The 27775-nt window shown below is 38.1% G+C and overlaps 1 protein-coding gene across 2 annotated transcripts in view; it reads left to right on the forward strand.

Moving 5' to 3' along the window:
• The window catches only part of CAT (catalase), a 62117-nt gene that overhangs the window by 13199 nt on the left and 21143 nt on the right, over positions 1-27775 (forward strand). Inside the window, exon 1 of one of the 2 annotated variants that reach the window (XM_070935614.1) lies at positions 15899-16112. The exons of the other annotated variant lie outside the window; for it this stretch is intronic. Coding sequence (XP_070791715.1) covers positions 16047-16112 — 66 coding nt within the window. The 5' untranslated portion in view covers positions 15899-16046. Of the gene's footprint in view, positions 1-15898; positions 16113-27775 lie in introns of those variants that run through there. 2 annotated transcript variants of the gene reach the window in all.

The following is a 27775-nucleotide window of genomic DNA, read 5'->3' on the forward strand; positions in this document are numbered from 1 at the left end:
ACTCAGCCTTCCATCCTTTCAAAGGTAGGTAAAATGAGGACCCAGATTGTGGGGGCAATAAGTTGACTTTGTATACATATACAAAAGTATGAAGGCTATTGCTTAATGCATTGTAAGCTGCCCTGAGTCTCTGGAGAAGGGCAGCATATAAATTAAAGCAAAAAAACAAAACAAAAAAAACCCACATCTGAATGAACTAAAGTTAAGATTCCTAGAGAGTTTTTATGCACTATCTAATCTAGTGACATATGGTGCCTTCTCTTAAATTTGGGAGGAATTCCCGTGACATAATTCCACAAGCTTCACATATATAATGCATGTGCGTATTAATTTTGGGAGAGGCCAGTTTAAATAAGAGAAATGGTATAAATGGGAAATAAAGTCCTTCCGCCTTGTATCCTTATTGATTCAGATTTCTTTCCCTATCCCAGGCTATTTTTTAATAATAATAATAATAATAATAATAATAATAATAATAATAATAATAATAATAATAATAATAATAATAATTTTATTTCTATACCGCCCTTCTCCCGAAGGACTCAGGGCGGTGTACAGCCAATTTAAAAACACAGGACACAACAATAATTAAAAATTAAAATAATTAAATAGATTTGGCCGATTTAAAACCCCAAAAATTTAAAATACCCCAATTTAAAATTATTATGTTGATAGCCCTGCCTGGCGGAACAGCAGGGTCTTCAGTGTGCAGCGAAACACCCGGAGGTCGGAGATCTTACGTATTTCCGGGGGCAGTTCATTCCACAGGGCTGGGGCTCCCACAGAGAAGGCCCTCCCCCTGGGTGTCGCCAGCCGACATAACTTGGCTGATGGCACCCTGAGGAGACCCTCTCTGTGGGAACGGACTGGTCGGTGGGAGGCTATTGGTGGCAGAAGACGGTCTCGAAAGTACCTGGGTCCTATGCCATGGAGCGCTTTGAAGGTGGTAACCAACACCTTGAATCGCATCCGGAAGACCACTGGGAGCCAGTGCAGCTCGCGCAGGAGGGGTGTCACGCGGGCACAATGAGTTGCGCCCATAACCACCCGCGCGGCCGCATTCTGGACCAGTTGGAGCCTCCGAGTGCTCTTCAAGGGGAGCCCCATGTAGAGAGCATTACAATAGTCCAGCCGGGAGGTGACAAGGGCATGAGTGACCGTGCGCAAGGCGTCCCGGTCCAGAAAGGGCTGCAACTGGCGGATCAGGCGAACCTGATAAAAGGCCCCCCTGGCCACGGCCGTCATATGCTCTTCTAAAGACAGCCGTGCGTCCAGGAGGACACCCAGATTGCGAGCCCTCTCTGTGGGGGGCAAAGATTCACCCCCAATAGTCAGCGATGGCACCTGCTGACTATATCGGGACGCCGGCAGCCACAGCCACTCGGTCTTGGACGGGTTGAGTCTGAGCCTGTTCCTTCCCATCCAGGCCCGCACGGCCTCCAGGCAGTGAGACATCACATCAAGGGCATCGTTGGGGTGGTCTGGGGTGTAGATGTACAGCTGAGTATCAGCGTACAGATGACACTTCACCCCAAAACCACGGATGATCTCACCCAGCGGCTTCACATAAATGTTGAACAGAAGAGGCGAGAGGACCGACCCTTGTGGCACTCCCCATGCGAGACGCCTCGAGGTCGACCTCTGCTCCCCTGCCAACATGAACTGCGAGCGGTCAGAAAGGAAGGAGGAGAACCACTGCAGAACGGTGCCCCCTATTCCTAACCCTCTCAACCGCTGCAGCATGATACCATGGTCGATGGTATCAAAAGCCGCTGAGAGATCTAATAGGACTAGGACAGAGAAGCAGCCCCTGTCCCGAGCCCTCCAGAGATCATCCACCAACGCGACCAATGCCGTTTCTGTGCTGTGCCCCTGCCTGAAGCCCGACTGGTACGAGTCTAGATAGATAGCTTCATCCAGGTGCCCGGGCAGTTGTCGTGCCACCACACTCTCAACAACCTTCGCCACAAAACGAAGGTTGGAGACCGGACGGTAGTTAGCTAATTCAGCCGGGTCCAGGGAAGGCTTCTTGAGGAGGGGCCTCACCACCGCCTGAATGCTGAATTTGAAATATTTTTAGGAAAATTTCCTCATTATAGGAAGCTTTTTGCATGACATATGCTTCTAAATTTGGTCTGTCTTTCAAAGATTAATTTAAAGAGGCAACTGAATTTTGTGGTATTTTAACATCATTGTTTGCCAGGCCAAAACCCATTTTATCAGAAATATGAGCAAAATAGAAAGCTTAGCTCTAACACATGTTTATTTCTATGTAATTATACATGAATTCCATCTTTTCTCTAGAAAGCTATACTTCTTTTCACTGTTAATAGGCAATCATATTTTTATATGGATCACAGACTTAAGTAACAGGCAAGAATGATTTATGTAAAGAGATGCTCAAATGGATATTTTCTCGTGATTATCATGTGTTACTTCTCATAAAATCAACATTATCATTAAAGTGTTGACATACTTTAAAAAAGGAATTTAATCCAAATTCTGTTTACCATAAAGTAAATATATTTCTCCTATCCCATTGGTCAAACAACTTTTACATCTGTTGAAAAATATTTATTCTACAAAAATGTAATTCCAATGGTGAAAATGAGGTGTGTTTATATCATTGCTAATAAAATAATGAATCCATTGTCGAATGACCTATTCAAACAACATGAATGTTCAGATAAAATTGTAAAATAATGTTAGAAGTTAGGTAATTAATTTTCAAAGGTGGCATAGATGGAGAAGAAGCTCTTTAGCCATTGAGTTCAACCTTAATTCAGGAATGCAAAGTGAAGCATCCTGACAAATAGGTTCCCAAATCAGCTCTTAAGAATGTATTAATGTATAATGTATACATTAATACATTAATGTATTAATTTCTTAGGAAATATTCCTGATGTGAAACTTGAAGAATGAGGAATTCAATGAATAATTTAATTTGTCCAGCAGATGGCATTTAATACACAAGAAAGGCACATTATATTCTACATTTACAAATATTTAGTAGCAAATTATTCAGAAGATACCATTTCCATGTCTTTCTATTAGCATTATAGGCTAATATTTGAATATAATAGTGTCCTTGTTAAAATATAGTATCTTATATATTATCTTATAGTATCTTATATAGTAAAGTATAGTATAGTGCTTTAAAAATGAATTACTATTGCTGGCTTATTACAATTAGGAACTTAGGCCAAATACACTCCCTGGTGAAAAATGATGCTTATCTCTAGATCAGGGCTGTCAAATTTGCAGCCTGCGGGCTGGATGCATCACACTCTGGCCACACCCACACCTGGTTTAGCGAAGGGGCAAAAAATGTCACGATATGTCACGTGACGCCACCGTGATGATGTCAGTTTCACACCCTTGCTCTAGATGTGGTGCCAAATTTCAATCAATCATCCTACATGAGCAACTTGTTCCTATGATCTGATTTGGTTTAATACCTGTAAGTTTGTTAACCTGGTATTAGAAAAAAAATATGGTTTAAAGTTGTGAATGTGATTTTGAATTACATACCAAAAGTTTGGATTTTATTGATACAGAAAGAAGGGAGGAGTTATTAAGCATGGGATACAGGAAAAAAAAGTGTCACTCAGGTTTTTCAATGTTGAATTGATTTGCTCTGCTCGGGAATATGTGTTTGTGTGTGTCTGTGTGTAGGTTTTTTCCCTTACTTATTTTTTATAGCATTCCTCATTTCTTTCTATATGCTAAAACAAAAAAAAAATGTCCACCATTCTCACATTGCTTCTCCAGATAATATAGATTGTCACTGACTTTCAAATAAGCAGTGAAGTTTTCAACTGAAACCTATTTTCTTTTTTCCTCTCCTGCTGCAAAGACTAGCTCAATTGGCTAGACTTCTAAATCAGAAAGCATTAGGTAGATCTAATTATTGGAGCATCTGTTAGAGTCATAAGTGGGAAATAATTTTGTGTATATTAAGTAGAGAATGCAAGAGAGAGAGTGTCATTCATAGTGTAGCAAGGTTTGGCCTTCCACCATAATGTACTATTGGCTTCAGTCTACAATTCATTCAAGGTAGCATTTTCCATATGCTGATAAGTCCTGGCAAAATTAATGTGGTTTTAAATTGTGGAAGCAAGTAAGTATCTGAAGCCATGATTTCCAGTATTTTTGTAATTTGTATTTCCATGTCATTTCATTCATAATAAATAGACTATAATACCAGCCTTAAACCTGTAATGGTTTAAAAGAAAGCAGCTGGACACATACACTGTGCTAAATTCTTATTTTCATATTAGTGCATTCCTCTCAGAGCCTCATTTTTTTGTAATTTTATTGAAAATTACAATTAGAAGATATAAAAACTAATGCAAAGTACAAAAAAGAATAAAAAGTGTAGAAAAGAAATAAAAAGAAAAGTTTATAAAAAATTAATTTCCCCCTCATCACAAGCATAAACAATTTTAGTAATTTATCACCAATTCTTAAAATATGACAAATATACTCTTCATCCCATATGTCACCTGTTAACTAAAAAACAAAATCCAAAAACCTCATTATTTGTTTTTTATTAGCAAAAGTTCAGAAATTACTACATGTCTATTTTAACCATGATGAAATAAACTAACTATATTTGTAAAGGAAAGTGTGGATGACAGCGGGGAAGAGATACTGCCTAGGAAACAATCAGACAAAAAAAAGGGGGGGCAGGAGTCCCCGAAGGCTTAAAAGTCAGAGAAAAATTTTTAGGAAAAAGCCCTCCTAATTGACCAGACTGTTGAAATCAGTAGCAGGAAGTTTGTACTTTCACACTTGCAAAATTCTGTTAATATAGCCTTGCAATAAAGTAGAATTAGTTCATCTAATTGTATTTCCTGTACACTTGGAAGGCTGACAATATTCCTTCTATTTTTAACAATCTTGATTTTTAATCCCTTCAAATAATATCCAAAACCTTTATTTCTATTCTTTTTGACCCTTTTCAGAGAATTCTTCAAGACTTTAACAAATCTCTTTCGTACGTACAAGAAGAAAAACTTATCCAAATCACTCTTCTAGTTTGATACTTGTATGACCCCTTTAAATATGAAGACATCAACTGGTTTCATTTGTGTAACCAATATATATCATGTTCCATAGCCTTCTTGTAACTTGTCGTATTTAAATCCACATTCAAATCAATTTCAATCTTATCCGGTATAACTTGTTCTTCTTCTGTGACATCATTAACATACCATATATCTATAGTATTTGACATTCTTAATTTCTGAGTCTATTGTTCAAAAATGTCCTTCAGAACATCCATTGTTACAGTATTTTGCTCCATTCTTTGTTAACGTGGAGTTTAAATATTATTCTCTTTAATTGTAATCTTTTTTTTTCTATTTCCTCCTATTGCCCACATTGCAAAGTCCTATCCTATCCTATCCTACAAAGAACTCACATAACCAGTTTCCCACAGGAAGGACGTTTATAATTAATTTCAAACTTTTATTCCAAATCTCTCTTGTGGCGGAATGTTGTCTGGATTCCCAGGAGGGAGGGAGTGCAATCCAAAGGAGCAAAAGTCAGCGAAGTTTAGGAATCCTAGGAATTCTCAGAGTATATGTTTAACGGTGTAAATAGTCTGCTTTAATTTGGCAAGATTTCTGTTTATAGGCAAGGAACAATGCAGGAAATTGCTTAGAAGAACCTCAGTGTGTGTTTCTTGTGGTTTGGAGCCTGACACCTCAGGATCTGAAAGTTAAAAAAAAAGTTTTTAACTTTCCAAAATTTGCAAAATTTTTCTTCTCAAATATAATGGTCTCAAAAAAGTATTGTCCCAGATGTATACTGCACTATTGAACCTCACTTTTAGTGATTACAAATACCAACCTTTTATGTTTATCCTTTCCTCCTCATCTCTGGGCTGAGTTGTTCCCTTGGAATGATCATCTCCTGAAGCTCTACTACTGAGATATCTCTTATTAAGCAGGCCTGCATACATATTCCTGATGTAGTTTAGAGATTGGCAGCATTGTGCTGAATGAATACCAATATGATTGTGTCTATGTCTCTAAAATTGCCCCGTCTGACTATTTTCTTTTAGATTGCTTTAATTAAAATAAATGAATGGTCATGCCAACTACGACAGCCATTCCGTGAAAGCACATACAGCTGCTATGAAAATTCCAAATGTGTGTCTTGGCACAAAGGGGATGCCCATCCCTGGTTTATTCTGAATAGACTTCAGAAATTAATGAGTTAATAAACTTATGTGCTTGTTTAGAGATTGCTGAAGGAATATTAACAGATTTTACAAAACAAGTGTTTCATTTATTTGCAGTTTGCTTTACAGTAAGCTTACTTATTCTAAGTACTTTTTTCGCACTTACAAACTTTCAGAAGTATAAAAAGGCAATCTTTCATAATTTCTGTCACATGTATGACATGTATACCATGTAACTGCAAAAGCTTGAAGATGCTGAATAAATAGGTGAAATATTTTTTCTCTATCTCTAATTTGCTTTTCTTCTGTTACTCATCACATTCTGCCTACAGAGGAAATCTTTTTTTCTTATGGGATTATTATAGGTAAAAAGTTTATTATCAAAGTGCAACCCAAACTTTGTTAAGCTTAGAAGCAAGTACAGACAATTTTAAATATGTGGATTGGGAATGCAGATGAGAAAAATGTCACCCAACTGAATGTTTATCTCAGCCAATTCAAACAAAACAACTGCATAACGGAGAAGGAATGGTGAAAAATGAGAAGAACAGATGCGGCCCCAGTGAGATTCTATGGATTCCCCAAGATTCACAAAATTGGAATCTCCCTCAGACCTATTGTAGTGCTATGAGACGCCGCTACATAAAACTTGCCTAAATGGCTGTCACAATGTTTAAGCTTCCTGACCCAATCCTTGAACAGCACAGTCACATCATCCATACAATTTCTGATGAAAGTACAATGATTAAATGTGGCTCCTGATAAGATCATGATCTCCTTTGATGTAGTGTCCCTATTTACATCCATCCCTCTCCACTTGGCATATGATGTAATAGATAGAAAAAGAGTACAACACAGATCAGAACAACCTAACCAGGACACATGAAGCTACTTCAATACTGTCACCTTCTTCACATTCAATAGCGAAATGCATGAACAAATAAAAGGGATATCCATGGGATCCCCAATATCAGGAGTCATTGCAGAAACAGTCCTGCATGAAGGACATTTCAGAACTACACCCTTACATTCTGGTGCCGCTACGTGAATGACACATTTGTCATCATCAAGAGAAATGCACTTAAAAACTTCCATACCATACTGAACTCCATCTTCCCTGACATACAGTTCACAATGGAGATAGAAGCAGCTAGGCAATTGCCATTTTAGATGTACTTGTCAGTAGACAACTACTAGACAGTAGCCTACTACCACCAATAGCCTGCCACCGGCCGATGTTCTCACAGAGAGGGGCTCCTCCAGGTGCCGTCGGCCAAACAATGTCGACTGGCGGCCCCCAGGGGGAGAGCCATCTCTGTGGGGGCACCTACTATCTGGAACGAGCTCCCCCCGGACATACGAAGGATCCCGGATCTGCGCACCTTCCGCTGTGCTCTAAAAACCTTTTTATTTCACCAGGCGGGCCTGGCCTGATTTTCTCCTTTTTAAACAATTTTAAAATTTTAATATTTTTAATATTTTTAACAGTCAAAGTTTAAATTATTTTAAATTGATTGGGGTTTTAATTTATCTGGGCCAAATTATTTAATTTGATTTTATTTCTGCTTTTTAAATTTTGTACGTATGTATTTTATTGTTGGCTGTTCACCGCCCTGAGTCCTTCGGGAGTAGGGCGGTATACAAATCAAATAAAAGTAAAGTAAAGTAAAGTAGACGAGAGTGGAAGCCTAGAAATCAGTTTATCGCAAGGCCACAAAAAGAGTTGCATCAGAACACTATATGGCATGGTGAGAACCCACTGTAGTACCCAGCATGTCAAACAGCTGGAGAGCAGGTACCTGCTGCTGGAGAGCAGGTACCTACATGAACAGTTTAAGCAGAATAGGTACCCACAATCATTCATCACAAGATGTCTGTACTACACAGTTGGGAGAGAAAGGAAGAAACAAGATACAAGACTAACCACATGGCACACTCTACCATACATCAAAAACATTTCGGAAGTTGTAGAACGCAGCTTCTGAGATCTGCAAGTGGGCATCACACATCGCCAAGAGGCTACCATATGAAGACAAATTATGCATTGCAAAGTTCACTTGGAGGTGGGAGATACTTCCAATGTAATCTATCAAATCCTCTTGTGACTTTATAGGACAGAGGGAGAGAAAGCTAACCATCAGATTGCAAAAACACAAGCGTGTGGTCAGAAGACAAGATCCAAACTCATTGGTAGCCTCACACTGCAGTGAACAAGGACACGCATTCAACTTTTTAGCTACTAAGATTGTTGGACGAGCAGGCACAAAAACAGTCAGGGAAGTGATTGAAGCCTGGGAAACAGGCCCCACATCAGTCAACAGGAGTGCTGATTTACCACCAGCCCATCAAGTTCTTAGAAGGTGAGGGCTGGGCAGCACAAGCAAATGAGAGCTCATGATTTAAAAGCCAGCCATCAACATCTAAAAAGCCACTTACAATAAATATCACACACAGAACAGCACACACTCTGCTAGAGAGAAGTTCCCTGAAGATGGGGTCCAGTACTAGTCTGAAAGTTTGGAAGACAAAACCTCTTGTCCCGGTGACCTATCTATAATGGATCCTGCAACATTATCTTGAGACATGCACATTTGCCTTCATTCATGAGAAAAATGATAAAGTTGGTGAAAACTATCACCAACTGCTATCTCCTTTCCAAAACAAATTTAAACATTTGCTTTTCCTATCTCATGCTGGAATGAACGTTCAATATGAAGCAACCATTCCACTTTGTGACTGGGAGGTCAATTAAGGAAACTGAATGTATTAAGGGAGAAGCCCTTATGTGCTAGTACTATTTACTATCAAGTCTTGAGGGTAGTGTTTTTTAAACTCCTTTATACAGACTGCATTCTGAGTCAGTTGTGAATGTGCCTGGGTTTAACATGATAAGGCAAAAGTAAAAAGAATGCCTAGCACGAGACGTGCCATAAAATGAAATTGCTGTAATCAGAAGCAACCTGTTATTGTAAAACAGATATCTGTGACAGATAGCAAGAAAGTTGGCCAGGAGTCAGCTAGAATGACTTGCAGTAAACTTTGCTACTTCACCCTGGCTTCAGGCAATTTGAGAAGACCCGTGTGGAGCATAGTTGTAGGTTTGCTCTCTGATTGTGAATTGGCACATCCAAACTAGAGCATTCTCATGTTATCCTAGCATATTGTGGATGTAGTCTGACCAACTCAAAATAAAGAGGAACAAAGACTTTTAGGACTCAATCCTAGCATCAGGAAAATAAGCAACTAAACAGAAAAGGGGCAGAAGTTTATTAATGATTGAACTTTATTTTAAGATAATAATAATAATACAGATTGCTTCCTAAAAATACTAGGTATTCCATAAAGAGACACTCTTTCCAGATTTCTTATTTATCACCATTTGGATTTTTATTTAAGAATTAAGCAGTTTGCCCTGAAATACATGAACTGCTAGTTATTTTATCTAATATAATTCTACAAATAGTAAATCCAGGACTTGAGTGAAGCTCACGTTCTGATGACTCCATGGATATAATCCTGTAGTTTCCTTGATAATAATTCAGTAAAAATTTATAATTGCTTTCGAGATTTCCCAATCTAGCTTACTGATAGTGACACATCAAAGTACTAACCAATCTCCCCTCCCTTCCCCTCTCCGGCTGGGTATATCTAGAGACTTGGTGTAACAAGACTTCTCTGACTCAAGCTCAATTTATGAGATTTGCAAGTATAATAGCAAATGTAATCGGCTCTCAATGCTATTAAAATAACAATAAATGAAAAATAAAAGTTGTGCCTTTTCATTCAACCCAAGAAATGGTATATATAAGCAAGCTTTTTAAAGGCCAATGTGTCAGGTACAAGTATATCTACATTTTCTATTAGCATAGTAAGTCTGTTTTTAATTATAATCTTATGAAAGAGATGATTATATAACTAGATAAAAAAAACCCTATGTTTCAATAGTAGAGCATGTGCTTTATATGGAAAAGATTCCTGGTTCAATCTCTGGCATCTTCAGATAGGGATGGAGTGGTATGTAAATCTCTGATGAGGATGAAGAATTGCTGGATGATTTTTGTGAAATATTTACCACAGAAAACATATTTCAGTCTGAGACAAAAGGAAATGATAGATGTGTACTAATATTTGATTGATTGTGTGCCATCAAATCTGTGTCAAGTCTTACCAACCTCATAAACAGATCTTCTCTGAGATTATCTTTGCCCAAACTGGCCCTTCAGGTCTTCCAAGGATGTACCCATAACTACTGTAATTCAATCCATTCCCCTTACTCCTGTTCATTATCTTGTCTTTCCTTCCAGCTTTTCCAGCATTACAGACTGCTCAAAGGAGCTGGGTCTTTGCATAATGTATTCAAATATGATAATTGGAGTCTGGTCACTTGTGCTTTGAGCTAAAACTCTGGATTGGTTTCTTCTATGATCTGATTGTTTGTTTACTTGGCTGCCCATGCTAATCCAAGGAATCTTTTCCAACACCCAAAATTCAAGAGCATCAGTGATGTGTCTATCCTGCTTCTTCAGAGTTCAGCTTTCATTACCATAGAGTGTCACAGGGAGTATAATTGTCGGCAGAGTTCTGAATTCTGTTGGTAAAACATGTTTAGGACATCTGAATCTCTATTCCAAGGCCATCACTGCTACCCCACCAAATTCTAAAATATGACATTTCTTCACTGCTAGTTCCTTTACTGTTGATAATTGAATCTAAAAAGCAGCATCTATTCACCACTTCACTTCAGTATCCTTGTTCAGCTCTGATTGCTGTACCCATTGTCATTATTTTGGCTTTCTTTACATTTAAACTTAGCCCTTTTTTTCCTCCATTGTGTTTCTTGACTTCCAGTAGTACAGTTTGCAGATCATTTGCATCCACCAGATGCAACACATGGCCTTCCTACAGAGGCTACTTTGCCCCTCTCTGAGAGATCGTGAGAATGGTACCTGCTTCCAGAAGGCAATCAATCTCTCTAGGAAGGACATGTGAAAGTAAAATGCAACTGATTAAGTATTGTAGCAGTTTTATTTTGCCATGAAGAAATCAAAGTTATAAGCGGAGTTGTTCCTAATTTTTTCTATATTTAAATATGTTGTTTATCCAATTTATATGGCTGCCCATCTATCCACGAAACTCTAGGTTGCATATAAAATAAAATAAAAACCCAATGAATTCCATTAAACCCTAAGCAAACTCTTACATAAAACCGTATCAAGCTCAGAAAAAAATAAAACCACTAATTGCATGCATATTTATTGTGTTGTTTTGCACATCTCTTTATCTTTATGTAGGATGGGTGATTGTAATATATAAAATAATGTTTTATAAGTACATTTTATAACTAGCATTCAAAACAGAAAAGTCACTTTAAAGTGCTTGAAGTAGAAAGCAGTTTTCTGGACAATTGTATTCATACAATTCAAAATTGTAACTTGTACCTAGTTTTTACTGTCAAGTGCAAGATATTCTATTACTATTTTAATCTATTTGCAATTGTAACACAAAGCACAATGCTTATTTTAGATACGTAGACTTAGTTAAGGAAAAGCTACCATGCATAGAAAGTGTATCTGTTTTTGCTCTATTTATTGTGAGACAAAGAGAAGAACAGATAGGAACACACTTTCTTCTTTGCAGAAAACATCAGTAGAAAGAACATAATTCATGGTTGAACTCAAACTTGTCTCTGGGATCTGAGTTTCATTTGCATTGAACTTTCATCTGCTCCTAACCTTTCCTTTCTTCCTCTTCTGTGCTTGCCTGTCTAGTTTCAACTGACCCTCTAAATAAAATCATAGGTAAGATATGGTTCACAAAATAATTTGTGTTGAAGATGGGTTATATAACAAATCACACAGTTTCCTCCTGGACCACATAAAGTTGTCTGGGCTTTCCTCAGCCATATCCATGTTAATATTTAAAATCATCCTTACACTAGATAGAAATGAAATGAAAGGCATGAATTAAAGATGAAAAGATTATGAGAACATGAAATGTACTGCCTTTTTGAATTCTGACAAAAAATTATTCCACCACTATGAAAACAATCTGCCTTATTTTTTTTATCCTGGGATACATTATGTACCGTGTACTTGTATTCTTGACAACTGATGGTGTAGATCAGTGGTCGGCAAACCACGGCTCGCGAGCCACATGCGGCTCTTTGGCCCCTTGAGTGTGGCTCTTCCACACTCGTGATGCCCTGGCTGGCTGTGGCTGAGCCGGGAGCGTGCGCACGTGCAGGGAGACCCTCCTCAAGCGATCGCTGAAGCTCAGGAAAGGTGTACGCAGGGTGACCAGCGGCTTACTTAAGGAGGGTCTCCCCACATGTGTGCATGCTCCCGGCTCAGCCACAGCCGGCCAGGGCATCACGAGAGTGGGAGGAGGAGGAGAGTGCAGGAGAGAAGCTGCCTTCGCGCCACATTTGCACGTAAGGCATCCATTTTTTTTCTATGGGAAACTGGTCCAAGTGGCTCTTTGAGTGTTTTAAGTTTGCCGACCCATGGTGTAGATTATCTAGGAAACTATAAAGTCTCATCCAAGTTGCGGCCCTTTCTTGATCGGGATTCCCTGTGCACAGTCACTCACGCCCTCGTCACCTCTCGCCTTGACTACTGTAACGCTCTCTACATGGGGCTCCCCTTGAAGAGCACCCGGAGGCTCCAGCTGGTCCAGAATGCAGCAGCGCGGGTAGTGATGGGAGCAACATGGCGCTCCCATGTAACACCACTCCTGCGCGAGCTGCACTGGCTCCCGGTGGTCTTCCGGGTGCGCTTCAAGGTGTTGGTTATCACCTTTAAAGCGCTCCATGGCATAGGGCCTAGCTATCTCCGAGACCGCCTGCTGCTACCGATGACCTCCCATCGACCCGTGCGCTCCCACAGAGAGGGCCTCCTCAGGGTGCCATCAGCCAAACAATGTAGGCTGGTGGCCCCCAGGGGGAGGGCTTTCTCTGTGGGGGCTCCCACCCTCTGGAATCAGTTGCCCACGGAGATAAGAAGAATCCAGGACCTCAATGCCTTCCGTCGTTCCCTGAAAACCTATCTTTTTCAGCAAGCCGGGTTGGCTTAAGAAGAAATTTTTAAAATTTTTAAATCCTTTTAATTAGTCTGCGATTTTAATTTTTTGGGCCAAATTTTATATATATTTTTAAATGTTTTAATATTTGTATTCTATGTTTTTTATCTTGGCTGTACACCGCCCTGAGTCCTCAGGGAGAAGGGCGGTATATAAATTCGAAATTAAATTAAAATTAAATTAAATTAAAATTAGAATGAAACAAATTTTAAAAACTGAATTCTAATTAATTAACACAGGAATATTATATGCTTAAGGAAAAGGAGATCTAATTCCCTCTTGAAATTTTTTTAATCAACTTGGAGAAGTATGTTTCAATGTCCAAAATAATTTCACTTTAAAGGTAAATCTGACATAGAATGTAATTCAAAATGAAAACATTGCTGGGCCAAACCTTAATATATTTATACCCATCCAACACTGATTCTTTTATGTAAAAAGTTCATATTTCAGTTTCATGTGATCTTTTTAAAAGAACTGATTCTCAGTTTTGACTCAATATATTTTATAATTTTATGTGGTGAATTGTACCGTGTTTGTCATGGTTCTTGATATTTATTCTTGTTTAAACCTTAATCGTGATTTTAATCATTTAAAGTAATAAAACAATGATAACTACAACTTCGACATTGTTGATTTTAGATAAGAAATGTATACTCATTTGTGCTTTATGTTTTTGGTTTTTAAATTTGTTTTCTAGTTTCAATTTGTGTTTATATACTTTCTCTAAAAAGTCAAAGAAAAGCCAGTTTGAACTAATGCGTAAGGTGGTGGCTAAGGAGCTAGCAGATTGTGATTTCTAGTCCTATTATAGGCCTGAAAGCGGGTTGGATGACTCTACTTGCTCAGTTACTTGCTCAGCTCAACCCACCTCACAGGGGTGTTGTGGAGAAAATAGGAGAAAGAATATTAGGTATGTTTACCACCTTGAGTTGTTTATAAACAATAAGAAAAAGTGGAATCCAAATCAAATAATGAAAAGAAAAAAGTCATTTGAGTTGAGCTGACCTCCTGGGGACTTCACAGATTTAAGACAGAATTAAAGTGGTGGCAGCCCAGAACAAAAATCAATTCACTTACTGCAAAACAGTAATGTAGTAGCTGGCTTACAGGTATTGCAGATCTTGTGCTGGACAGAAATGCCTTTTTCCCAAGCAAACAGACCAGTGTTCTAACTGCATACCACTACTAGTATCAATAGCGAACTATTGAGGGTTGGCCTATGCTGGCACCCCAGTGTAAGAGTAGGAATACAGCAACCTCTTGGCCTGCCTTGTATGGATATGGAGCCATGCTCTCCTTTTAGTCTATGGGAAGTTTGGTAACACCTTGATGAGATCAGCCTCTGCTATCCTACTTTCAGCTGCCTCCTCCTCAGGAACTGGGGCCTTGGTAGTACAGTGGACTAAAGCACTGTTATTAACATCTATTAACATTGCTGCTTGCAATTACTGCAAGTTCAAATCTCACCAGGCTCAAGGTTGACTCAGCCTTCCATCCTTTCAAAGGTAGGTAAAATGAGGACCCAGATTGTGGGGGCAATAAGCTGATTTTGTATAAATATACAAAACTATGAAGGCTACTGCTTAATGCATTGTAAGCCGCCCTGAGTCTCTGGAGAAGGGCGGCATATAAATTAAAGGGAAAAAAAAAACTGGCTGCATACAATCAGTGGAGGGGCATGCATTTGAGGGCCCTGCCATTATTGCTCCTTATATAGTAGTCAAGCCTACGGTACATTTGTCTGATAGTCTTCCCCAAAGCCAGGAATAGGATCTAGAAAGCACTGAAATCTGAAGCACAACCTCCTCCTCCTCTTTGAGCTGTAAGGAGCAGGAATGGAATTTCTTGCTTAGTTTCCTAATAATGCTATATATCATCTTCTGTTCTTCATCCCTTACACCTAGTTCATGAAACAAGTGGCACAGAGTATATATATTTGGAGAGAGTGAGTTGTCGGTAATTGTGCCTCTATTTCTTACCTTCTGTGGACAGCACAGCAAGGATGAGGACATCCCTATATTGCTGAAAGAGAGGGATAGAATATCCCAGAAGCAGACTGAGAGACAGAAACTTCTTTGCAAGCATATTTAGATCAGAAAATCATTAACTTCTTGTTACTGTCCTCTCAGTGGGGTTCAGGTAGGAGGGAGGGGAGGAGGGAGATAGACAGACAGACATAGATATTGATTGGATTGATTTTGGTACTATGGGCAGTGAAGACTGAATTCCACCAAGATGGGAAACCAATACTATATGTTGGTTGGAATCATTGCAAACTAAAGTTTCAGCAAAGCAGACAAGCACCATGTTTAGGGACGCTACCGGGCACGTTTTATCTGACAAATTTAAATAATTACGTGGTCCCACCACATTGGTCTCTTTGCAGCCCCTTTCCTTCTCCATCCCTTCCGACCGCTTCTCAGGCCCACAACCTGGCCAGCTGCCCTCTCTCTCTCTGTGTTGTTTTGCAAGCAGAAAAGAATATCTGTTATCCGACTCACTCTTCCACCCAATAAGCATCAGAGAAAGCGCTTTATGATGGGTGCCCCCTTAACCAATGAAGAAAGGGAGGGGCGGGACCACAGGGGCGGGTCCGTTGAACTTCGACCAGCTGGCTTTAATAGGCAGTTGCAGCTGGGTGGCAGCCGTAGTGATTGGAACATTGCACTTTTGGGGAGTCACTCCCTTTTTTCGCAATAAAGATCTTTGACATTAGCGCTTTCCAGCCGACAGCGTCCCGTCTCTCTTTAGGGTCGGGGTCTCCGAGTCTCCCAAAATGGCCGGCAATCGAGATCACGCTAAGGAGCAGCTGAAGCGCTGGCAAGAGCAGCGGGGCTCGCAGGTACAGACGGGGGTCCCCCACCAACCCAGTCCCGACAGAGTCTTTTTCTGGAGCGCCCGGGAAAATCTGTCGGGCAGCGCATCCGGGGAAGGGGCCGAGGACATCCATCTGGAGTAACGTAATGCAATACAGTATATTGTTACTGGAGTAGAGAAACGTCTTTTGTGGTTTTTATGGATGAACGGATAGCCGGGGGGAAAAAACGGACTGGAGATGTGCAATTAATAACTGGGAAAAGGGAACTGCAGAAGGTGCACTTCGGTCTCCGGGAGGAGGGTAGACTGGGCTATAAAGAATAGTTTAAGAAATAATTTCTCCTAAGTGTAATGGGGAATCTGTCCAAAATGTGATCTGGTTGCGTTACGTTAGGGCGTGTCAAATTTTTGAACTTTATTGGAAATTCTTGGAAATTTAAATTTTCAAATATTAGCGGTGCTCAAAAGTTATGACATGCCTTGGGGACTGTAAATATATTTTGGTTACTTTAATATAATTTAGATGTGCTTGATGAGTAACTACATAAACATAACTTTTTAACATTTTGCTTGTGTCATTTACATCTCTCTCTCTCTCTCTCTCTCTCTCTCTCTCTCTCTCTCTCTCTCTCTCTCTCTTTTTGCAACAGCTAATCAATTTGTTATTTGGGTACTAAGTTCAATTTCAGCTAAAAATATCAAGTAGATAAAGATTGACCAAAGAGTAGTGTAATATTGTTGGGAGAACTCTGGAAAAAAGTGACACTTTGTCCTTTTCTTGCAAACATAGTTAATGTCTATATTTGAGGAATTGGATTTACCCTGATAACAGTAATTACATTATCAGTGGTACTCATGTTGTCCTGGAGTGCAGTTTAATGTCTTACTCTATTTTGTGACAGTAAAAGGAAGGAAAATACTTTCTCAGCATCTATCATATTCTGTCAAATATGATATGCAATATGTACCACCTTAAAAGGAGAAGCTCCTGGTACAATCCATCCATACTAAAGTTTTTTGAAGCTTATCTTCAAATCTTCAAGCTTATCTTATTGAAAGTTTTTTAAAGCTTATCTTCAATGAAATAAATTTATACTTAACTTGATCACTGGTATCTGTTGGATTGAAAGAAATATTAAAGAAGAATTGGTATACTCTTGCAGAACTGTTGACAATTTACTAAGGTTAATTAGTAATTCAAATCAGATCATTATTTCAGTTATCAGAAAAGATCTACACAGGCTTGAATTCCCACAGGCATACTTCTCTCCTACTCACAGTTTCTCTTACATTACTCACCTTTGTCAGCTTTCAAAACTGATACGGGGTGGGTTCACATTTTGGGCTAATAATAATAATAATAGAGCTAGTTTGTAATTTAGCATTGTGAACCAATCATAGTGGATTATAATTCAAGGTTTATTGCATGGTGTAATATCTGAATTTATCTTATTTCACAGATTATGGTTAATAACATGATTTATGGCATTGTCTGGCTCTACCTTGTACTTTATCTTTCACGTTCTAAGCTGATTAGAAATCTGCTCAAATTAATATGTTTGATTCTGACTTGAAATATATTTTTCAATTTTGAATTATTAGAATAGAGAAGTGGGGAATATCAATTTATTTGTGGTCCTTCGTGTCATACTTTTGAGAATTGCTAAAAGTATGAATGCAATTAGTAATTATTGTTTTAATGCAATAAACTGCAAGCATAAATATAGCTAGGGAATACTTAAGATGATAGGCAGCTGTTTTTATTGTTCTGTTTTTCTTTCTTTTTTTATTTTATTAACCAGGAAAATGACCTATTAAATAATGAAATACTAATTTTTTATTTTAGGCTATTTTGATTCTAATGTTTTTCTGTAATAGAATGAAAAGCATTAAGGTTGATTTAATCATTTGAATGTATTTGTTTACTAAATTGAAAGTAATATTCTCTTCAGCATCTTTCAAAGAAACCTTGATACATACTGGTAATTAACAGATTTAACCTGGATAGCAAGCAGATGATTCTTCAGCTTAAACATTATTTAGTATTTTTTTATAATTCTTTCTAACTAAACTATGGCTGTTTAACTATGGCTATACACAGATGGCTGTGTATAGCATTACATGATTGATCTTCAGTTTGTATGATAGGTTTGCCTGCAACCTGCAAAGCAGATCTGGAGTATGTCCAAAAAGTGGAGTTTGGGAGGATAATTCAGTCTGTCAAAGTTATCCTCCTAAATCAGATAAAAATAATTAGATACAGCCTAGGAAGTCATACAGTATTATTATTAAAGGTTTCAATTCAGGAAAGATTCAAATTTATTTCAAGTGTTGCTTCCATTTAGTAAAAGTACAGTAATTGCTTCAGCATGTAGAATTTACTAAATATGAGTTCATTTTGAAGATTAATTTACATGTCGAGGTGAAATGCATTAATGTGACTAGCACTCTTGACCTGCTTGCTTCCACTTATCGATCCTCTGTAATAAATGATAGAAGAGGAGAATAAACAATTTGTAGGGTTTAATTCCATCTCTTGGCTATCAGAAAATCTTCCACAAATCCTTTTGAAACATCAGGGAAAATCCTAGCGGTTAGAGTACAGGTAGTCCTCAAGCCCAAAATTTCTGTTGTTAAGAGACATTTGTTAAGTAAGTTTTGCCCCCTTTTTATGACATTTCTTACCTTTCTTGTTAAGTGAATCACTGAAGTTGATAATTTAGTAACCAGGTTGTTAAGTAAATCTGGCTTCCCCATTGATTTTGCTTGTCAGAAGGTGATCACATGACCTTGGAACACAGGGTCATAAGTATGAACCAGTTGCCAAGCATTGGAAAATTGATTACATGATCATGGGGATGCTACTTACAAGGTTAACTGTGAAAAACAGTCATAAGTCACATTTTTCAGTGCTTTTTAACTTTGAATGGTCACTAAATGAACTGTTGTAAGTTGTGGACTAACTGTATAAGAGGGTGATTGATATAGATGAAGATAGCCTGCCGTATCTATTCCTCTGTTGTAGCTGAATAGTTACTGTCCCTTATTCAAATTTCAAAGGTTGCCTAAATCAGGATGCATAGAAATTGGATATTATTTTCAATCTTGTTTATTTTAAAACTATTTTTTTAAATTAATACATTCTAAAATGAAATACATTAAAATGAATATTATCAAAAATATTGTACTTGATATAAAATATTTTAAAACAAATCAATTACTTTTTCTCATTTACTATTAAATTATAGACTTAATTAAATAATGATATTGTATGCCATCTCAATCATTAGAGTAGGTGGCTTACAGAAGAAGGTTAAAACAATTCACAGGGCAGGCATGACCAACACAGAAGACATGTCTTGTAAGTCCAATGTGACGACAGTTGGAACCTGGAATAGACCAATTGTCCAGAATTTTCTAATCAGGTAGAAATATATTGAAATACCCAGAAAAAAACATTGGTAAACTGGGAGTATGAGAATAGTTCTGCCTATTAGACGAGATAAAGAAGAGATAAAGAGATTCAGTGTTACCAGTTTATCTTCAAATATAAATATAGTCTATTTATATTTTATATAAAATATAAAAGACTATATAAATATAGTCTTTAGTTAAAAACCACTCAGTGGTGTTATACAAATGCTACTTATGATCAATCCTCAAAGTCCTAGAGTGACATGATTGTGATCTGGACATGTGGAAACCAGCTTATACTTATGATGGTTGCAGCATCTGGCAGTTAAGTCACCATTTTCAGCCCTCCCTGCTGGCTTCCAGAATCAAAGGTTTGTTTTTTTTTTTGAAAAAAGTTTTTTATTTTATTTCTTATAAATATATTGTAAATATACATTCTCTTATCCATAATTAATCCCACATATACATATATTTTCTAAAGAAAAAGATTTTTTAATTATATTTGGGGTTGCTCTTCTACCCTTTCTTCTTTCCTTATTTTACAACAATCTTTCTTCTTCTCTTTTTCCCTTCCCTGCCTTCTATCCTTTTCTACTTTCTTCTTTCCTCCTCCTGTCCTTCCTCTTTTCTCCTTGCCCTTTCCCCCTTTCCCCTTCTTTCCCCCTTTCTAACCTTCTCTCCTACTCTTTTCCCCTCCCTTTCTTCCTCTCCTTTTCCCTTTCTTCTGTAACTCTCTCTCCTCCCCTCCTATTTTACCTTCTACTCCTCTCTCCATTCTCTCTCCTTTGTTGTCCAATATTTCCCTTATTGGTATCCGAGCAGCCCCGATTTTCTATTAATATATACTTCCTTTTCAAATTCTTTTCTATTTTACCAATTGTATATGATCATGGTTGTACATTTATGTAGTAACATTTTTTTCTTTCCCCCCCACTCCTTTTCCATTTACACAAGTGTCATCTGAGTTTCTATTTCTTTTTGTCTTCTCTCTCATTTACCATCATATTGTCTAATTTATTAATGTCATCTTTTATTCATATTTCTTTTCTAACCATACATAAAATCGTCCCTATGTCTTGAAATATACCGATTCCTCTTTATCTTTTACTCTTAATGTTAATCTCTGTTCATTTCTGCGCAGTCCAAAATCATCTTTAATATTTCACCTTCTGACGGGATTTTTTCTACCTTCCAATTTTGTGCAAATACAATTCTTGCTGCTGCTGTTATGTGTATAATGAAATATGTATCTTCTTTACTATATCTATTGGTAAAATACCCAATAGAAAAATTTCTGGTTTTAATTCTATATGCTGGTGTATCATTTCCTCTAACCATGTCTGTGTTCTAATCCAATAATTTTTTACTTCTGTACATGACCACCAAATATGATAATATGATCCCGGCAAGTGCAAACATTTCCAACATTTAACTGATTTATCCTTAAACGTTGTTGCTAACCTTTCTGGTGACATATCCCATCTATAAAACATTTTATATAAGTTTTCTTCATATGCAGTTGCCGTTGTTAATTTATAATTCCTGTCCCATAGTTGTTGCCATCTCTCTAATTCTATTGTATAACCAAATTTTTTTGTCCATGTTATCATTGTCTCTTTTACTTCTTTGTCTTCTAATCTAATTTGCAATAAGTAATTATAAAATTTCTTAATCATTTTTTCATCCATTGTTCCAGTCATTATTTCGCCCAGTTCTGATTTTAAAACCATACTGTTTCAAGTCTTTATCGTATCTTGATTGTATTTGCAATCGTGTATACCAGTCTGTCTCAATCTCTTGTTTTTCTAGTTCTTGTTTCTGATTTAGTTCTCCCTTCTATGTTAAAATGTCCTTATATCTCACAATATTTTCCATGTTACTCATATTTGGATGCGTCAACACTTCTATTGTTGAAAGCCACATTGGTATTTCCATATAATGTTTTTATTTCATTCTCACCCATACTGTTAACAAACCATTCCTTACACAATGTCTCTGGAAATATCCATGTATCCTGTTTTTCCCATACCTTAGAAAAGCGTGCCAACCTAATTGCAAATCATGTTCTTCCAAAGTCAATAATCTTACATTTCTCAATAAAATCCATTCTTTCACTCAAGTTAACATCGCCGCTTGATGATAGAGTTCCCAGTTTGGTAAGCCGAACCCTCTAGTTCTAAAATCTTGGAACAGTTTAAGATTCTGATGATACTCAGCTGTTCATCTCCACCCGGACCACCCCAATGATGCCCTGGAAGTGATGTCCCGATGCCTGAAGGCTGTGCTGATCTGGATGGGGAGAAACAGACTCAGGCTCAACCCATCTAAGACCGAGTGGCTGTGGTTTCCGGCATCCCGATATAGTCAGTTGGTGCCATCACTGACTATTGGGGGCGAGTCATTGGCCCCCACGGAGAGGGCTTGCAACTTGGGCGTCCTCCTGGATTCACGGCTATCTTTAAAAGAGCATTTGACAGCTGTGGCCGGGAGGACTTTCTATCAGGTCCGCCTGATTCGCCAGTTGCATCCCTTTCTGGATCGGGACTCCTTACACACGGTCACTCATGCCTTCGTCACCTCCTGCCTGGAGTACTGTAATGCTCTCTACATGGGGCTCCCCTTGAGGAGCACCCAGAGTCTTCAACTGGTCCAGAATGCGGCCACGCAGGTGGTTATGGGAGCGACATGGCATTCCCATGTAACACCTCTCCTGCACGAGCTGCACTGGCTCCCGGTGGTCTTCCAGGTGCGCTTCAAGGTCTTGGTTACCATCTTTAGAGTGCTCCATGGCTTAGGACCTGGGTACTTACGAAACCGCCTTCTGCCACCAGTAGCCTCTCACGGCCAGTATGCTCCCATAAGAGGGGCTCCTCAGGGTGCCGTCGGCCAAACAGTGTTGACTGGCAGCCCCCAGGGGGAGAGCCTTCTCTGTGGGGACGCCTGCCATCTGGAACGAGCTCCCCCCGGAGATACGGAGGATCCCGGACTTATGCACTTTCTGCCGTGCCCTCAAGACCTTTTTATTTCAACAGGCTGGCCTGGCCTAACCTCCTTTTTAATGGTTAATTTTAAATTTGTTTTAAAACAATAGGGGTGTTTTAAATTGTTTGGGCCAAATTATTTAATGTGCTTTTACATTGTTTTTAAATTTTGTATTATGTGTGTTTTATCTTTTGGCTGTTCACCGCCCTGAGTCCTTCAGGAGTAGGGCGGTATATAAATTCAAATAAAGTAAAGTAAAGTAAAGTAAAAGATTAATTCTTGCTTTTTTTTCCTTGCCATACGTATTTCCACATCATTTTAATCAAATTTTCAAAAAAAAAAAAAAAATTCTCCAACTTTATCGGAATCATTTGAAAGAGAAACAAAATTCTTGGTAATATATTCATTTTAATTAACACTATTCTTCCCATTAATGATAATTGCAAATTTTTCCATTTTTCCAAATCTATCTCAATTTGATTTCTCAGTTTATAGTAATTATCTTCCTTCACTGTAATACACCTTGAAGTTAATTGGATGCCCAAATATTTCACTTTCTTCACTACTTGAATATCTAACTTCTCCATTAGTTGCTGCTTTTGTTTTTCTCTCATTTTTTAAACTATATTTTTTGTTTTATCTTTATTGATTTTCAGTCCCGCTGCTTCTCCATATTCCTCTATTTGTTCAATTAACTTTGGACCTGTTTCTGTTTGTTCTTCCATAATAACTACTAAATCATCTACAAATGCTTGTAATTTATATTCTTCTTTTTTTATTTTTATTCCTTTTATTCCTTTATCTTCTCTTATTTTTCTGTTTAAGTTTTCTAGAGTAAAAATAAATTATAATGGAGATAGCGGACATCCTTGTCTGGTTCCTTTTCTAATGTCCACTTTTTCTGTCATTTCACAATTTACAATTACCTTTGCCGATCGATCTTTATATATAGTTTTAACCATATTAATAAATCTATCCCCAAAATCCATCTTTTGTAGTTGTATGGTCATAAATTGCCAATTCACATTATCAAACGCTTTCTGTGCATCTAAAAATAACAATGCCATTTGTTTCTCTGAATGTGCTTCATAATATTCCAATGTATCCAATATGATTCGTATAGTATCTCTAATCTGTCTTTTCGGTAAGAAACCATTCTAAACTGAATGTATAAATTCATTTAACAACGTCTTCAATCTTTCCGCCATAATTGATGCAAATATTTTATAGTCTGCATTTAATAATGAAATTGGTCTATAATTCTTTATTTGTTGCAAATCTGATTCTTCTTTTGGTATAAGGGTTATATATGCTTCGGGAACCTGGCTTCTATTAATATGTCATTTTTCGGAGTATAAGATGCTCCAGAGTATAAAACGCACCTTAATTTTGGGGGAGGAAAACAAGAAAAAAAGAATTCCACCTCTGCCTACCAGGATTTAAGGTGGTGCTGCTTTATGCCGCCCTCCTCCTCCTCCTCCTGCAAGCGAGAGGTGCCTCAGAGACTCAGCTGGGAAAGAGGGCATCGATTACTGAGAAGTTCTTTTTCAGAAAACCTATCGGGGTGCTTCTGCAATCCGCAGGGACTACTCGCTTTCCCCCAAAGAGACCCCTCGCATGCTCTGAGCACAGCCTGAGAAACAAACTTCTTTGGGACGGTCTGGGGGGGGGGGAATCTGCCTGGTGACTTTGGTGAACAAGGCCGGCCCCATGATTTTCAGCTGGTCACTTCTCTCGCCGCCCAGTGGGCAGCTCAGGGCAGGCAATGGTCACAATGACTTCACTCCCCAGCAATGTGAGGAGCCACAGCTGCCACCTAAGCCCTCTCCGTGCCCAGGAGCCAAGCCGAACGGGAGCCCCTAAAGTGAAGCATCCCTCCTTTCCAGTCACTGCTGCCCGTTGGCCAGATTCCCCAATGCAATTCTCAGAGCCGATTCCAAATGAAAGCATTTCGGGCGGCAGACCCGTGAGCCCCTTCCCGATTCCAAACATGGGGTGTGAGAGGCAAAAAAAGTGCATCGTGTTTCAGGTAGCGGATCTGGCCAGGAGGAAAAAGAAGGTGAGTCTGCTGAAAAGGAGGACAAAGGCGCGCGACTCTGCAATGTGCAATGGGAAAAAAAACATTTTCAGGCGGCAGCACTGCAATACCCTCCCCGAATCAAAAACGGTTCCCAGTTCCCTGCTGCATGTTGCAGGGGAACTGGCCGCCGCCTGAAATGCAGCTCTGAGAATTGCACTGGGGAATCTGGCCAACAGGCAGCAATGGCTGGAAAGGAGGAACGTTTCACTTTCCTTGCAGGATATTTGCAGGAGAAAAATGAAAGATAAAACATTTATCAAGCAGTGTGGGAATATTCCTGTTTTGTACAGTCTGTTCTGAAACCTAGAATTGGATAAATGCATTGCACAAATGCATTAATACAAAGTAAATAGGGTGTGGACAAAACTAATTTGGTTAGATTTGTTGTTTTATTCTATAAGTGTACTGCCTTTTTCTTATAAGCACATAAATCAAATTACTACTACATTAATATTTTTAAAGAATTAAATTTGAAACTAGTTAATTTGATTACTTTCTAGCAATTTATATGCTATAGTTATTTTTACCAATTTTTGCATTAAAAAAATTACAATTTAATAATAGGTCTTAAAGATTTCTGATATTGAATATGGCCCTGAAGGCTTGGAATTAATGGCTTTCTTATCCATGTAGCACAGCATTAAATAAAAGACAATTTATCAAAAGTTTTGGAAGTGTGGGAATATTTTTTATTTTATGAAGTCTTGTGATGAAACTTCCCTGAAGCATGCAACTAGAATATGCATTAATATTCTTGCACATTTAGCTTGACACACCTTAATTTGCCACATCACTACAGTATGAGAAATATCATCCACCTTCTTGGGCATTGGAGAATTTTCTCACTTGGTCCTATAATCAAGCTCCCAACATTTTGAATGTTTCATAGAAGTAAATTATATTAGAGAACTACTTTTCAAAACACAAGAAAAGATCGGAAAAACTTCTTTTCCTTGCTTTATTATTCATTATGCACTCAGAACTCTTGAGTGTAGTATATCTACCAACCTTGGTTAGAAACTTTTATTATAAGACTATTTTTAAAAGTTGTTCTTATCATAAAGATTATGGATATATCCCCATGATTTGCTCAACTTTAAATCCCAGAGAAGCATTTTTCTGCCAAAACAGATCTTGAGGGACTTTTAGTGTAATTTAAGGTGACCAGACGTCCCGCTTTTGGCGGGACAGTCCCGATTTTTAGCAATTTGTCCCGCGTCCCGCGGCGTTTCAAAAAAGTCCCGATTTTTCATTCTGCCTCCTGAGTCCCGCTGCCTCTTGAGCCCCAGCTGATGGCTAGAAGAAAAAAAAACTTTAAACTCTTGCCCGGGGCTTCAAAGGGCCGCCCTACAGGCAATCAGTGTAAAGAGTTTCTGAAGCAGTTTTTTTTCCCCTAGCTAAGCTGCAGAAATGAAACCGAAACCAGGATCTTTGGTGCAACCTGACAAAATGAGGCAGAGAGAGATTTATTTTTATTTTTATTTTTCCTCCCCAAAAAAGGTAGGTGAAAAACTGCAAACAATGGGAAATTTAGGAGGAGAGTTCAAGATTTTAAAACACAAAAGAAAAAAAAGCTGTATTTAACTAGGGAATTGTAATAATTGAGATACTATTAATTGTATATTGTGTTGAAAGCAGAAATGGTTAAGTTGTGGTTCAGAGGAATATATGGGGGAAATTATTTGGTTTATTATTATTGGTAAATATAATTAATTGATTTGTAAGAAATTGGATTGCATGGAAATAATTGGAATATTCATGTTCATATTGATTAATATACAAAAAAGATAGTTTTATAACTAATTGATTTATATTAAAATGTTGAATTTGTATTAAACAACTGTATTACATAATTACATAATTAAACAATGTGAGGATGGATATAAAAATAGATGACAATGGAAAGGGGTATAATATAGAATAGAAGGGAAAAATTGAATTTGATTAAGATTAGAGATGAGGATGAAGGGTAATATTGGTTTTTTAAAAAAAATAGATGAGGAATAAATATGGCAAAAAGGAAATATAGAAATTGTAAATTTAATTGAAGTGACTAAGCACTGTTTAAATTTGTGAACCGGCCAAATACTCTGTTCAAAGAAAATAAATTGTATGTTTGTATGTGTGTTTCTAATTACTGCTATTTATTCATATTTGTTCTCTTTTATTCTTTAAAGTTTAACCATTAATTCTTTATCTTAATATCTTTATATTTGTTTGGGGTTGGCTTTCTTCCCTTTCATCTTTTTTATTGTACAGCAATCTTTCTCCTCAAACCTACCACCTCTCTCTTTTCTTTCCTTCTTACTTTCTCTTCCCCCCCTCTTCTTCTCCTCCCTACTTCCTCTTCCTTTCTCCTTCTCCTCCTCTCTTCCTCCCTCTCTTACCCTCACTCCTACTCTAATTTCCCTTCCCTTCCTTCATCCCTCTCTATTGCTGTATCCTTTTATGCATATGGACTACTCAGAGGGCTGAAAAAGTTATTTTTGACTGGTCCTCGCACTTTTGACCAGTCCTCGAACTTACGACTGTCTTCACATTTTACGTTTTTTGCCCTATCTTATCACCATGGTGAAGAGAAGCAGTTGTGAAATGAGTGACATGGTTGTTAAGGATGCTGCATGGGCATAAATGTGAGGATGGTCATAAGTGTGAGGACCAGTCAAAAGTGCGAGGACCTGTCAGAAATGACTTTTTTCAGCCCTCTGAGTAGTCCCTATACACATAGCCATGGCCACCCGGTCACATGACCAGGTAGCCACGGCCACCCAGTCACATGACCAGCTAGCCACGCCCACAAAATAAGCCACACCCACAATGGTGTCCCTCTTTACCAATCTTAAAATCTGGTCACCTTAGTGTAATTTGATTTCAAGATTTCTGCAGCTTTTTCACATGGTTATGTGTAACGAGAATTCTGCTTACATTGAACTTCTCCCTGTGCTTCTGGCAGTGTGTGCTCAGGGGTTTTGGTTAATAAATAGATAGTAAATTGCTAAAGTTGCAGGTTGTCATCTCAGAGCCAATGACTAATCTTTGAGAGTAGAAGTGCCTGAAGTTTGGAGAAAGAGCCAGTGTTATCCTAATATAAAAAAGGACGAAAAGTGACTCCAGAAAACTACAGATCAGTCAACTTGGATATCTGGGAAAATACACAAGAAGTCAAGAGATCTGAGAAAGTCTACTTTTTTACATAATCACAACATAATATT

Source organism: Pituophis catenifer, unplaced genomic scaffold (genome assembly GCF_029215685.1).
Source record: "Pituophis catenifer annectens isolate HBS135680 unplaced genomic scaffold, rPitCat1.0.hap2 SCAF_1, whole genome shotgun sequence".
NCBI lineage: Eukaryota > Metazoa > Chordata > Lepidosauria > Squamata > Colubridae > Pituophis > Pituophis catenifer.